Source organism: Fulmarus glacialis, unplaced genomic scaffold (assembly GCF_000690835.1).
Source record: "Fulmarus glacialis isolate BGI_N327 unplaced genomic scaffold, ASM69083v1 scaffold14362, whole genome shotgun sequence".
Taxonomy (NCBI): domain Eukaryota; kingdom Metazoa; phylum Chordata; class Aves; order Procellariiformes; family Procellariidae; genus Fulmarus; species Fulmarus glacialis.
This window is the reverse complement of record NW_009197326.1, coordinates 31,764-44,048: the sequence shown is the minus strand read 5'-3', so window position 1 is coordinate 44,048 and position 12,285 is coordinate 31,764. Positions and strand designations below refer to the sequence as shown.

Sequence of the window (12,285 nt, the reverse complement as noted above, 5' to 3'; positions counted from 1 at the left end):
CCAGGTTAAACCACGAGAGATGCTAATGTACTTTGAAAGACAGAAAACAATCTCAGTTACTCCCTTAAGACTGCCAGGCTGGTAGGAAGGCCTTTAATAACCTCAGCTTATGTTTTGTTATGTGCTGTTGTTTCAGGTTCAATGGATCCAAAGGACTTTCTGAGGGAAGCACAAATAATGAAGAACTTGAGACATCCAAAGCTTATACAGCTTTATGCTGTCTGTACTTTGGAGGACCCAATTTATATTATTACTGAGCTGATGAGATATGGAAGTCTTCTAGAATACCTTCAAAGTAAGCAAATGACTATAAACTCATTTCAAGGGGTGCCACAGCTGTCAGTTTAGTAAATACACTAACATAAAAGACAGAAGTACAACACTTTGGTTTAATATAAAAGCTACATTATTTGTCGCATGTGGGGATGAGAAAAGAGGAAGGAAAGAGGTTTATGAATTTTTGACATGCCAAAGTATTTGAGAAGTAGGAGAGAATCATATTCACAGTTTGATTCTTGCCTTATAATGGCCCACATTTTTCCACCCAGTTCTATGAGTAGATGGGAACATACACTGACAGAATAAAAATATAAGCATACAGAAGGATAGGTCATCATATTTGACATGAAATAGAGGCACTTCCACAAAATGTACTTAACAGCTTTGAAATCTATTACTAGGAAGGGATAGCCTTTCACTGTGAATTTGTCCCTTGCCTATCACATCAGGGCTTTTATCTCAGCTGCACTTCAAAGTGCTCTTTTGAAGGCAAATAATAATTAAAAATAAAGTTGTACAGCCTGGAAGAGACTAGCATAATGATTGCACTTTAAATTCACCCCTGCTATTGAGAAATGCTTGATTCTAGTGTTGTTACCCATTTTCAGTTTAGCAGATGTCTCTGAGAAGCTAAATGTCTCTAAAGCTATAATGATCTCTTGAAGACAAAATGTTCGCTGCGATTGTCTTGCTAAATTTCTTCCCTATCTCCAGCCCTTAAGACAAAGCACTGTGAAATACCACAGACAGTACTTACCACGACACATGCCTTCCCCCATCTTCTCTGTGGAACCATTTTTTAAGTGAGGCTCAGTCCAGGGACAATTACATCTAAAGAAATCCCTGGCAGAGGGACAGCCCCACCAGGAACTGTGCAGAGAGAGTCTGCAGGAAGTTTGGGCCAGGTCATCTAAAGTTTTGTAGGCATTTAGTGGCGAGGCACAAATTTCCCTTAAATTCTCATCTTTGGTGCCTTTGTGTGCAGATTGCTGCTTATCTGATTGAAAGAGCCTGGCACAACAGGAAATGATTGCTGTGCATGAAAACATTTATTGCACTGGAGAAATAGCTCTGAGAAAGCCAGGATGAGTCACAGCTATTGCAGAGGTGAAAATTGGCCTGTTTGTGCACGGAAAACTGTTGTCGAAAAGCGGATTCGTGCCCGGCGTGCAAGTAACCAATTCCACACGCTCAGGAGAGATATTGTTTTATTCAGGCCTGGGTGCTCGGTGGACTTGCCACAAATCAAGCACCCCTGGTCTAATCACCTTTCTGTTTATATCCATGCTTCTCATACATATTTTAAATTTCTCTTTTACATATTCATTAAGTTTCCAGGAACTAATTATAATATTACATCATCCTAGACACATGCGCACTAAAGCCTTTAGGGTCTTCTTGAAGGTCTCGGGTGGTCTCTGGTGGTCAGCAGGGTAGTGAACTTTCTGTGAACTTGTCTTTCCTTCTCCTTATAAGGTTGCAACTTGTCCCCGAGCCATACTTGGATCGCTTTTATTTATGGTTTCCATAGTCAAAGTTAATTATCACTAGAATCTAACAATGCTTCTAGGATACACAGTTTATACTAGTTACAATTCCACACACTTTCAAACACAACACCTGTTAGTTACCTAACTTCTAAGCAACAAATCTTCATTGTTTAGAATTAAAGAAGCGAGCAGTATGGAATAAGAGGTACTATACCTACTGCATCAAAACAACATGTCCAGGACACATCAGCGCTGCAGCCTGTGTGTAAATCAGTTGCCAGCATATGCGCCGCAGCTGCCCTTGCTGTAGGCAGTGCATGTATGCAGCCTGATCTTTGCCTAGGTGCTCATTCCTCTAGCCCTGCATCAGAAAGACTGTGGAAAGTCAGTTGTTTTCCAGGCAGCTGTGAAGATAACCGTAAAAACGGCCAGTTGAAACCCAGCCTAGTGGTATCTCTCCTTGTCTGATGGCCTCTACACAGGGGGATAAACAGAACTAAGAGGTGGAAGCAGAGATCCAGGTGCTTTGATAGGTATTGGTCGGAGAAAAGTCATTGCCGTCACTGTAATAAGGAAAGAGATTTGAAGCTTGCGTAGAGCTCTGTGACTGGAAGTGATCTGTATTGTCTGGTGGTAAGTGCACCGCTCCTGATAAGCATTCTTGAGACTCAGCACCGCAGGAACCAGGAAAACATTTCCAAAAGGCTGCTATCTCTGTGGGCACTATGGGTAAATATGGCAAACTGGAACAGAGGGAAAGTCCAGAGGTCATTCTTTGGTTAAATTTCCCCTCCTAGAAATGCATGGTATGTTTTTCCAGCTTTAAAAATCCCTAATACTCCATGCATAGTGACTATCGCATTCCACCGTAACGACAGCTGCTTAACAATGATGGGCATTTGAATTCCCTGTGCACCCTGTGAATGTACTTTGGGATACTTCGTGATGAACACTGCTATGCAGAGTTATTGAGCTGCCACCAGTATGAGAAAAATGTAGCTGAAAACTTTTTGTTATTGGATGTGAATGAAATTGTCATAATGTATGAGTGTTTTTATCAGTTCTGATAGACTTGGGGCTTGCTCTGGCAGGGATGCAGTCTTGAAGTTCAGTGAATTATTACGGAGGCAATGCTCTCAACTGGGGAAAGTGCTGCTTATTTATTTATTTATTTATTTATTGTCAGGCATCTGTCAATAAGAATATTTTGCTGTCTTTCCTATATGAGATATTGTGATTGATTGCTTAGAACAGGGTGCAGACCCTAAGCCTTCTTTACTATCTTCTGTAATAAATTTTTCATATAAGGGCGATAGTTTTGTCAAAAAATATTAGTAAAAAAGAACATGGAGGCGCTATGTTTTCTTTATAGGATAAAGAGTAGGTCATGGGAAGGTTTTATAAATTCACCAGTAGTGCCTGGTTTGGAGTGTGGAAGTTATATTAACTTTGGTTTTTTGTTGTAGTTTTTCCTTCTTTAAAACACTTTAAACCAAACTAAAGCACATGTATACCCATATGAATACAGCTGGAAACTCTTCCGGCCTGCTCTCAACCAGCCAGATGAGAGCTGGCTCTGGCCTGGAAACCTCTGAAGTTGTACTAATGCAGTGCTGTGCTTGAACGTGCGTGCTTTGATTGGCCCAACCCAGGCTTTTGGAGGTATAGTCAGAAACCTTTATGAGACAACCATACATGATTTGCACTTCAGATCCCAAAGAGACTCGTGCTCCATCTTTGTGCACAGTTTGCAACTCCTGATCAGCTGAGGCTCCTCCTTAGAGCTTTCCCTTCTTTAGCTCCAGAACAGCAGTAGTGCAGAACCAGCTCGCAGAAAGAAACCCTCCAAGAAATATTGCAGCAGCCAGGGCAACTCAGCCTGGTCTGAGATCCCAAACAGGCCCCAATGAAAGAAATAGACTTTCAGCTGCAACTCCACCATTAGAGGTGGATCTCGTCCTTGTCCTTTAACACAGTGCACCTGTGTGTCCTGCAGGGAATAAGAGGGAGGGTTTAGCAGCTCTAACTCCTATTCTGCACTGAAGCAGCTCATTAAACATGAGGCTTATGGGTCATACTTTTTGTGCCGTGGCATTGCTGTGTTCTGCCTCTTGGAGCAAGCTTGTGTCAGGCCAGCCTGGAGCATGGCAGAGCAGTGACAAACCCGTGCTCAAGTCTGTTGGCATCCTTGTCTGCTTTCACCAGGAGGTAGTTCACAGCCTGAGCAGATGAAGGAGCAGCGTGAAAGGGAGCATGGAGAGAGGGATTTTAAACTGAGTCACATAAGCTAGTTTCCAAAACCCAGGTACTCATGCAAGGTACTTGTACATAGTTAGTTATTTTCCAATTAAATACAACATAAGCGTTATTTGTGGATTTTTCTTTGTCCAGCAAGCTGAATAATAAATGCTGATGTCTGCCAGTTATCAGAACTGCAAAACTTCAGTGTGTTATATTATTTTGTGGCCTGATGATGGATTTTCTTGATGGTTAAGCCACAGATTTTCACATAGCCTGATTTTTGCTCCTTCTCTCTTTTAAAGGTCAAGGCAGCTATTAAACATACCTATGGGAGAGGAAAAGATTTGCTGAGTCAACAATAGAAGTAAATAATCTTAATGCTGGATTATCATGACAATGAGTTTACCCTCAAAAAGGAAGTAGGACAATACACATACAGGGCAAATTTAAGAATTTAAAATTAATTTCTTTTACCTATTCATCTCAGAACATCCAGATAAGCAGGAAATTCAAGGCCTGGAGATTGCAGAATAGATTAGTAAACAATGGAATTTCACACTCTTCATTAGGAGTGACTGCAAGATTAGGTCAGATAAAATGCCGGAACTGGAGCAGGCTATGCAAAACAATGCTAAGACAGACTTTCACTATGAATCAATTCAAAATAAGCAACAGAAAACTGCCAGCTACAAATGTTTTATTTCTTTAACGCAGAGGCAGTAAGAAAAGTCACCATCCTCAATGAGAAAGGAGAACTACCAATAAATGTTGCAGCAAACATTCAGCTTTTTGGTATTGTTAAGATTCTGAAACAGAAAGTTGAAACTGTTTTGAGTATTAGAGGCTACAGAGGTAGGCACTCATGCTTCAGTGCTGCAGCATTTGCATTTGGGTGACAGTGATGCTTGACTATAACACTGATTTGGCTTACCTAGATTATCTCGGGGTATAAATTCTATGCTATGAGGAGGTCAGCTGTCCCCAAAATGCCACAAAGGCTTTGAATTTGAATTCTAATGTATTATACCCCAATGACTTTTTTTTGAGTACCTGTCTTACTATTTTTGGCTGCAGGTTTTCATGGCCTAAGGCTCTGTCCTTCATTTGTGGAGGGAAGTTGATCTGCTCAAAGTTCTTCTACTACTTTGTTTGAACAGCCTATCTTTGATCGCCAAATCTCTATTTCTGGGACTTGCTGATCTTACAGTGGTGGGAATGGCAGGCACATTGCTTCAGAAAGTTCTGCAAGAGAAGCAGGCAGCTTGAAAGCAGCTCAAGGAATCCTACTGTTGAGTAGCAGCAACAGAGATAACAGCGTGAAGCAGTCAAGTGGACTGGAAAGTGAAAATGAGAGTTACACTTGACAGCAGATGGTATATTTCCTAGTAAGAATCATTGGAGAACAGGGAACCAGCATAATTTTGTGCTTTTCCATCTTTAGTCAGCTTTGGCTACACCCAGTGAGTTCTGACATTAACTTTTACTCACAGTTTGGAACGGGTTATGCACTTGTCAGAAAGGCAAACATCTGCATTACTATCGGTGGGTAAATGCCTTTTTCTTTGGACTGTGTCAGAAGCTCCTTCCAGGCCTAGATCAACTGCTGCATTTAGTATCTACTCTTTTAGAGAGGATGGGACAGGCATTGTTACTCAGTTATCATGAAACTAGCTGCATGACTTTAAGTGACTTTAAGTAACTTTAAGTAACTTTCACTAACCTGTGTCACTTGATCGGGCTCTTACTTTATTGTATTGCATGGTTTTGTTGATTTGTGTTGGCTATTTGAACCAGTCAGCTGTTACGTTATTTATATCTGAATACCGTAAATATTATGCTATCCTTGTCATCTTCTTTTTAAACAGAAGATGCAGGCTCCGAAATCTTCCTGCCACATCAAGTAGACATGGCTGCTCAGGTGGCTTCCGGGATGGCTTACCTTGAATCTCAGAACTATATCCATCGGGATCTGGCAGCCAGGAATGTTCTTGTTGGTGAACACAATGTTTACAAAGTAGCAGACTTTGGACTTGCAAGAGTTTTTAAGGTGAGTTGTGAGAGGGTGAATTGGCTCTACTTTGACTCTGGGGAACAAGGTGGAGGAGGTCAACTAAAGAATGAACTGTAGCCTCTGAATTGCTGGGTTCAGGCAAAAGGCATGCCCAGGGAAAAAAGGACCCCTAACGTGTTCACTTGTATCCTCTACCTGCGTTATCCCATGCAAGGGTAGAAGCTGGCCTGTGCCTTTGTGTCAGTCTGAAGATGGCATCCCGGTGTCTGCTTCCCACTCAGCCACCGAGGAGGGAGCCTGGCAAGCAATACCCTTTGCTGCACAACCTTTATCCACAACACTAGTGTCTGCCACATGGAGAGAGATCGCAGGAATGATGGCAAAATTACATTCCTGAGCCTGTAAGGGAAGGCATATAAAAATGTATTGACAGCTATTCTTTCCTTGTTCACTTCCCCACTGCCTCCATGATGCTTGCGAGTGCAGGTAGTAATCGTAAAAGGACCTTATTCCCCTCCACGACTAACAGCGGAGTTCATAAAGTGAGCTCTCAGAGCATTAAATCTGATGCAGTTTCAAGTTCTTTGCCATTGCACTGTTTTTTTTCTCTAGCCCTTGAGGACGTGGAATGCCAAGTAATGCTGACCAACATCACCCTAGGAAAGAGCTGTGGTTTAGAAATGAGATTTCCTACCTCTGAAAATGATTTTATCAGAGTTAGAAAGATTTGATTTGCCATATTTTATGGATATCAATATGTAATCTATAATTTCTGAGGCCTTATTATTGTTTTTATTGATTTATGTTCTTGCACTGAGAAGGAAAAACAAAGAAAAAAGCCTTCTTCTTCTCGTTTGGTTTTTTCCATTCAAGCAGCAGAAATTGAAGTTCATAACAGAGTTGGATTTATTACATACTGAAGTATAGAATAATGGCTTGACAATGGCATCAAGGGACTTTGAAAGTGCTTTTTGCTTAATTTTGATTCTTCTAGTTATGCGTAAGTTCAGATTGCACATTTTTTAACATGAAAAATATATATTTTTAAATGAACAATGCTTACAATGGATATTTCTCTTCTGTCCTCACTAGAGAGGGTAATAATTTACAGCTGTTGACATTTCTTGTTAAAACTGAACTTTACTAAAATACTCTGTCATAGAGTCATCTTGGCAGACTTTCTTAGGAATTTTCTGTCTCCTAAGCCAAAGCACTAACATGGTCACATGCAAAGATCCCAAAGGAGTAGGTGTGAGAAATGAAATCTGTATTTCTGTATGCGTTAATTAGCATGATGAAATAATTTCTTGTTTCTAGAGATGAGTATTATGGTCAAGATGCCAGCTGTATCAGTATGTAGTTACAAAACACTAACAACCAGTCTTTTCAAAACTATAGGGCATTACAGCTGGGAAACGTACATTCTGTATTAAAAACAATCAAACAAACAAAATCTTGTACACATTTGCCTGGATTTGCATGTGAAAAACCTGACTTGGATGTGACTGATGTACACTAATCTACGTTTAGGAATTAAAGAGGGAATAAATGTTCACGAAGTTTAGATATCTGTGCTATAAAACTTTAAGGACATGATTCTACAAAATTGCAAGGAAATAATTTTTCTTTTTCTATGTGTCTTTCATCTTCACTTTACATGAATTAATGGGACCCACTGTAAGCTAATATGTTAATTTAAATCACTTGGAGTTTGCTCTTTGGTCCCCAAACCTGCTTAAGTGATTGTTATCAAAGTCAATGGCCCTTCAACACCGCAATAAATCACAGAAGAAAGGTTCCGAAATTCATTAGCTCTTGCTCTTGCCTTCTCTGTTTACTGAAGACCAGACGTGGAGCCATTTGGTCTCCAGTGTCAGCAGGATGCTTACACTACCACTCCGGCAGACTTTTGAAATCTTGCATGCCAGGTCCACAATTCACAGTAGCAGGTCATAATTAATCACGAGCCACTCCAACGCTGCGTGCTCACTTGAAATGATAAATGCTTTAGAAAAGCCTCCGACGAACGGCAGCATTTCTCAACTGTGAAGCCCCATTCAACAATAGACTTTAGAAAGTGCGTGCTTTAATACCATGAAAGGCAAGTGATTGGCTAAAAGAGGGTAAGATTAAGCACATGCTTAGCTTAGTCAGGTGCTTAAGTGCTTTGCTGAAGCAGATCTGAAATCAGCCTTGCTTCGTTTTACCCGTGACAGGTAGAAAATGAAAATGTATATGAAGCTAGGCCTGAAACAAAACTCCCAGTGAAATGGACAGCCCCGGAGGCAATCCGCTACAACAAATTCAGCGTTAAGTCAGATGTCTGGTCATTTGGAATACTTCTGTTTGAAATAATCACCTACGGGAAGATGCCTTACGCTGGTAAGTGCTTTTACCTGAAGAATGATGTCTAATGTTTTCTTGCTTTAAGAACGACACAAAAAAAAAGTTGAATGCCTGTACTACGGGCATGTTAAAGGGTTAAAACTGTAAATACAGAAAGATGAGGTCCATTTAGTGGGTCAGGTCTTCTGGCTCCCTGGAAGCTTTCCAAAGACTGTGATTAGCAGCCATTTAAGCTTCCTCTCGCTGGAGTCAACCTGCATTGCACAGGCACCTAAGCCAACTGGCTACTTCGCTCCAGCATCAGATCAAAGATGCCAATTCTTGGACTCTGGAAAAAGGGAAGGTTTTTCTGTCCCCCATCCTGTCCTTGGGTTTGGGGTTTTTTTAATTTATTTTTTGGGGATATCTCATGGAAGAACAGATTATTATGTATGAAGTGCTGCACAGGCACTTCAGGAAGAAGGTGTCTGAAAAATGAATCATGGTGGTTTTACTCCCTTCCCTCATATTTGACTATTGCAGTGGAAAGTCTTCATAAGGAGAAGGATCACAAGAATTAGGAATAAAATGTCACCAACGTCAAAAGCAGATTTAATGGTGTGAGAGCAGCCATTATTCCTAGCACTGTGAGAAACGCTCAAGGAACTGTGGCTCCAATAACACAAGATATCAGTGAGATGATTGACTGTGACTCATTTTGTGCTGGTGAGGAGAATACAAGGGAAGGACTAAAGCAAAAAAAAGTTACGCTGCATCTGTACAGGCCTGAGGGGTGTGCGTTCGCCATAAACTACATTTCACAGGGTCCCAAACCGGTATTTCCTGTAAGAGGAAAAACTGATTTTGCTTTTTGATTCCCACCCTCACCTCCTGTGAAACCATTATGAAAAAAAAAAAAAAGAAAACCATAGCCAAAAATCCTCAGCTCTTTCTTATATAAACTACAGGTGTGTGCATATGAACACACACATATGAATAAACTATTCAAGTATAAATGATATGTAACACCATGATTCTTGGTACTGTCTGAAAATATGTTCAGCATTATCCCTTTGCAAAGGCATAGTTTACTTGTAACTTTACAGTAGAAAATGTCTTTTGCCGTGCCTATTTGCTTACTTGGTATTACTTTCAGGAGTTTGTCCTCAGTAGTCAGTCAGGAGAAGAGGTTATGTTGATCCATGGTGGCAGTGGGTAACGTACAGAGATCTAGGGAAAAGAAGTAAAGATTATGCAATACAAGATTTAATTTAAAAAGTAGAAAATTGAAAGGGAATGGGACAATAGTCTTAATATATAAAGGTATAGCAAAGGTAGGGGGATGGTTTCTTCTCCATGACTCGCGGTGACAGAGCAGGCAGGATGCCATCGCGCAGCTGCACCAGAGGAAACTTAGGGCTGACATTAGGGAAGACTTTCTAAATGTGAAAGCAGGACAGATTTTCTTGAGAGGTTTTGAAGTCACTGAGACTAGAGGGATTTAGGAACAATTTCAGCGAAATAGGTGTCAGAAAAATTTTGGCAAACCCGGGTGGCGGAGGAAAAGCCTCACACCCAGACGAACCCATTTGCTATGCCTCTCAGGTGGCGCAGTGGGGGTGAGGGGGCTGGGAAATGCTGGAGGTGGTTTTTAACTGCTGGTTTGGGATCCTCCAGTGACTCCCGACTCCTGTGGCCCGTTGCCGTTGAAGGGGGGCTGCGGAGGCCAGCTCTGCCCTCAGCGTGCACGCGCACCTCACGGGGGGGCATCCCCTTGCCTCGTCTCAGTAAGAGATAGGGCCACGCGGTGTCACTCGGTAGACCCCAAGTAGTCTGACGAGCTCCTTTCGGCTTGCAGGGATGCCAGGGCATCAGGTGATCCAGATGCTGGACAAGGGGTACAGACTTCCTCAGCCGGAGACCTGCCCGGCGCCGCTCTACCAGCTGATGCTGCAGTGCTGGAGCGCGGAGGCGGGCGGGCGGCCCACCTTCGAGGCCCTCTGTGGGCAGCTGGAGTGCTACTTCGAGACCGACTCCTCTTCCTACGCCCACGCCCAGGCCGTGGTGAAATGAACCCCCGGGCAGGGGCTGAGGGACAGACGCCGGCGAACACGGCTGAAGCGGGGGGCTGTGAAATCGGCCTGACCTCAGATGTGGAGGTTATTAGGGGCTGCTGAGGAACTGTGGTACGTTTTCATGCCCGCGCTGATACTCAAAGACACTTAAAAATTTTTGCTGCTGGCAAGAGTTTTGCAAGACTAAGCATCAGGAAGCTGGAAGGGTGGGGGCTTCTGAAAAATAAAAAGTCTTCTATTTATTTTTTAAACAACAGATCTCAAGAATGAACAAATGAAATGAGTGTTATTGAATAACCATTGTAGCATTTTGTAATTTCTTTATTGGAATAATTATTTGCAGTTCCTTAGATTTTTGATTCCTACCAGGTTGTTCTCATGAAGGAATGTGATGGCTCTGCACAGCGGGATCTGTGCTTCCAGAGTCCTCTCATTGTAAAAAAAAAAAAAAAAATGTGACTGTGAAGATGGCAGAATCTGGATTAATTGCCTTGCTTAGACTTGAAGTACACGTGCTTTTGCTATATCAGAAAATAAAACAGATGTTCATGGGAGAAAAGAAATTATTTTGTTTTGTGGATGCAAAGAGTGATCTTTTTTAATTTGTCTACTGTTCCTCTTTTACAAGAATAAACACAATTATTATTAGATTTCTGAAGCTGTTTATTCTTAATTTTGTTAAATAGCGCCACGGAACCGATGATTTATTGCGCATTGAAGTGTAAGGATTTGTTTTATAGTTCTTCATTTTAGGAATATTGGAGGAGAAGATATTTTAACATGAAATCAAGACTGCCTTAGCCTTCTACAGTGACCCCCCTCTCCTCTCCTGCTGCCCAAATCAGAGACCCTCTTCAACAGGACAAGGCCCAGGGCAGGTCTAGGTATTTTGCAGAGGAACTAGCAATCCATGCTTCCGTCTTCTCCAGGTGTAACTTTATTATAGGAGATTTAAATAATAGATGATCCATTTTATTTTGTTCCACGGGGAAATGGAGCCCAGGTGCTTCTGTTAGCAGTCTTTACTGCTACAGATCTTAGAATTTTTTTCCAGATTTTCTAATTAACTACAATATCAGTTCTGCTAAAATTGGATATCACTGTGACAGTTTTATGTTCTCAGTTGTGAGGCTTAGAGAACCAAGTTTCAACTATTTACTTATGATTAATCAGTTAATTATTTAACAACATAATCCAGGAATTAAGAGCTATACTGTGTTAACATAGTGTGAGCTCAGTATAAGTGTGCTACCATTTTCTGCTAATATCAAAAAAGGATATAAATAAATGAAAAGATTCATTACTTTAAAGGCTGGGCGGCTTTTATTACATATTTTTCATTTTCTTTTCTTCTCTTTATACTTCGAATCCATTCATCTCAGTGCCTTGCTTCTAATTTTTAATTTCCTTTTCCCCTCCTCTACTTTTGGAAAGCAAAACACCTTTTTTTTCTTTCATACGCATCTCTTATGTACTTGCTATTCAAAACTCCTTTCCTTATTTATTGTTTTTCTCCTCTTTCTATCTTACTACTTTCAGAGTCTTTCTAGCGTTCTGTCTCTGTTCACCTTCGTTTTCTGTGCAGTGTTTCTCCCTTCTAACCGTCTTTATACTAATTACATTTGTAAAGCACAATACAGCGATAATTAATTAGCTGTCATAGCATCCATGCGATTTTGAAAAGTAATCATCCACTCTGAAAGAAGAAGAGGTTAAATGGCTTTGCCAAACCCATCCTGATAAGGATTGGTGTGGAAGGAACTGGAAGCCTCGCAGACAGTCTCGTGCTGTAATACCATCCCTGTTTGTTTTGAGACTCGTGCTAGCTACTGGCTCATGGCCCCAACAAGATGTTATTTATGAT

The 12,285-nt window shown here is 41.2% G+C and overlaps 1 protein-coding gene across 1 annotated transcript; it reads left to right on the top strand.

Moving 5' to 3' along the window:
* Window positions 1-136: 136 nt before the first annotated feature.
* On the top strand, window positions 137-10,419 carry LOC104072904 (tyrosine-protein kinase FRK-like; the record flags this gene model as incomplete). The annotated part of the gene is made up of 4 exons (XM_009572509.1): window positions 137-295; window positions 5,876-6,057; window positions 8,238-8,403; window positions 10,205-10,419. Coding segments are annotated over 4 exons (722 nt in total), but the record flags the coding sequence as incomplete, so codon positions are not given.
* Window positions 10,420-12,285: the final 1,866 nt, after the last annotated feature.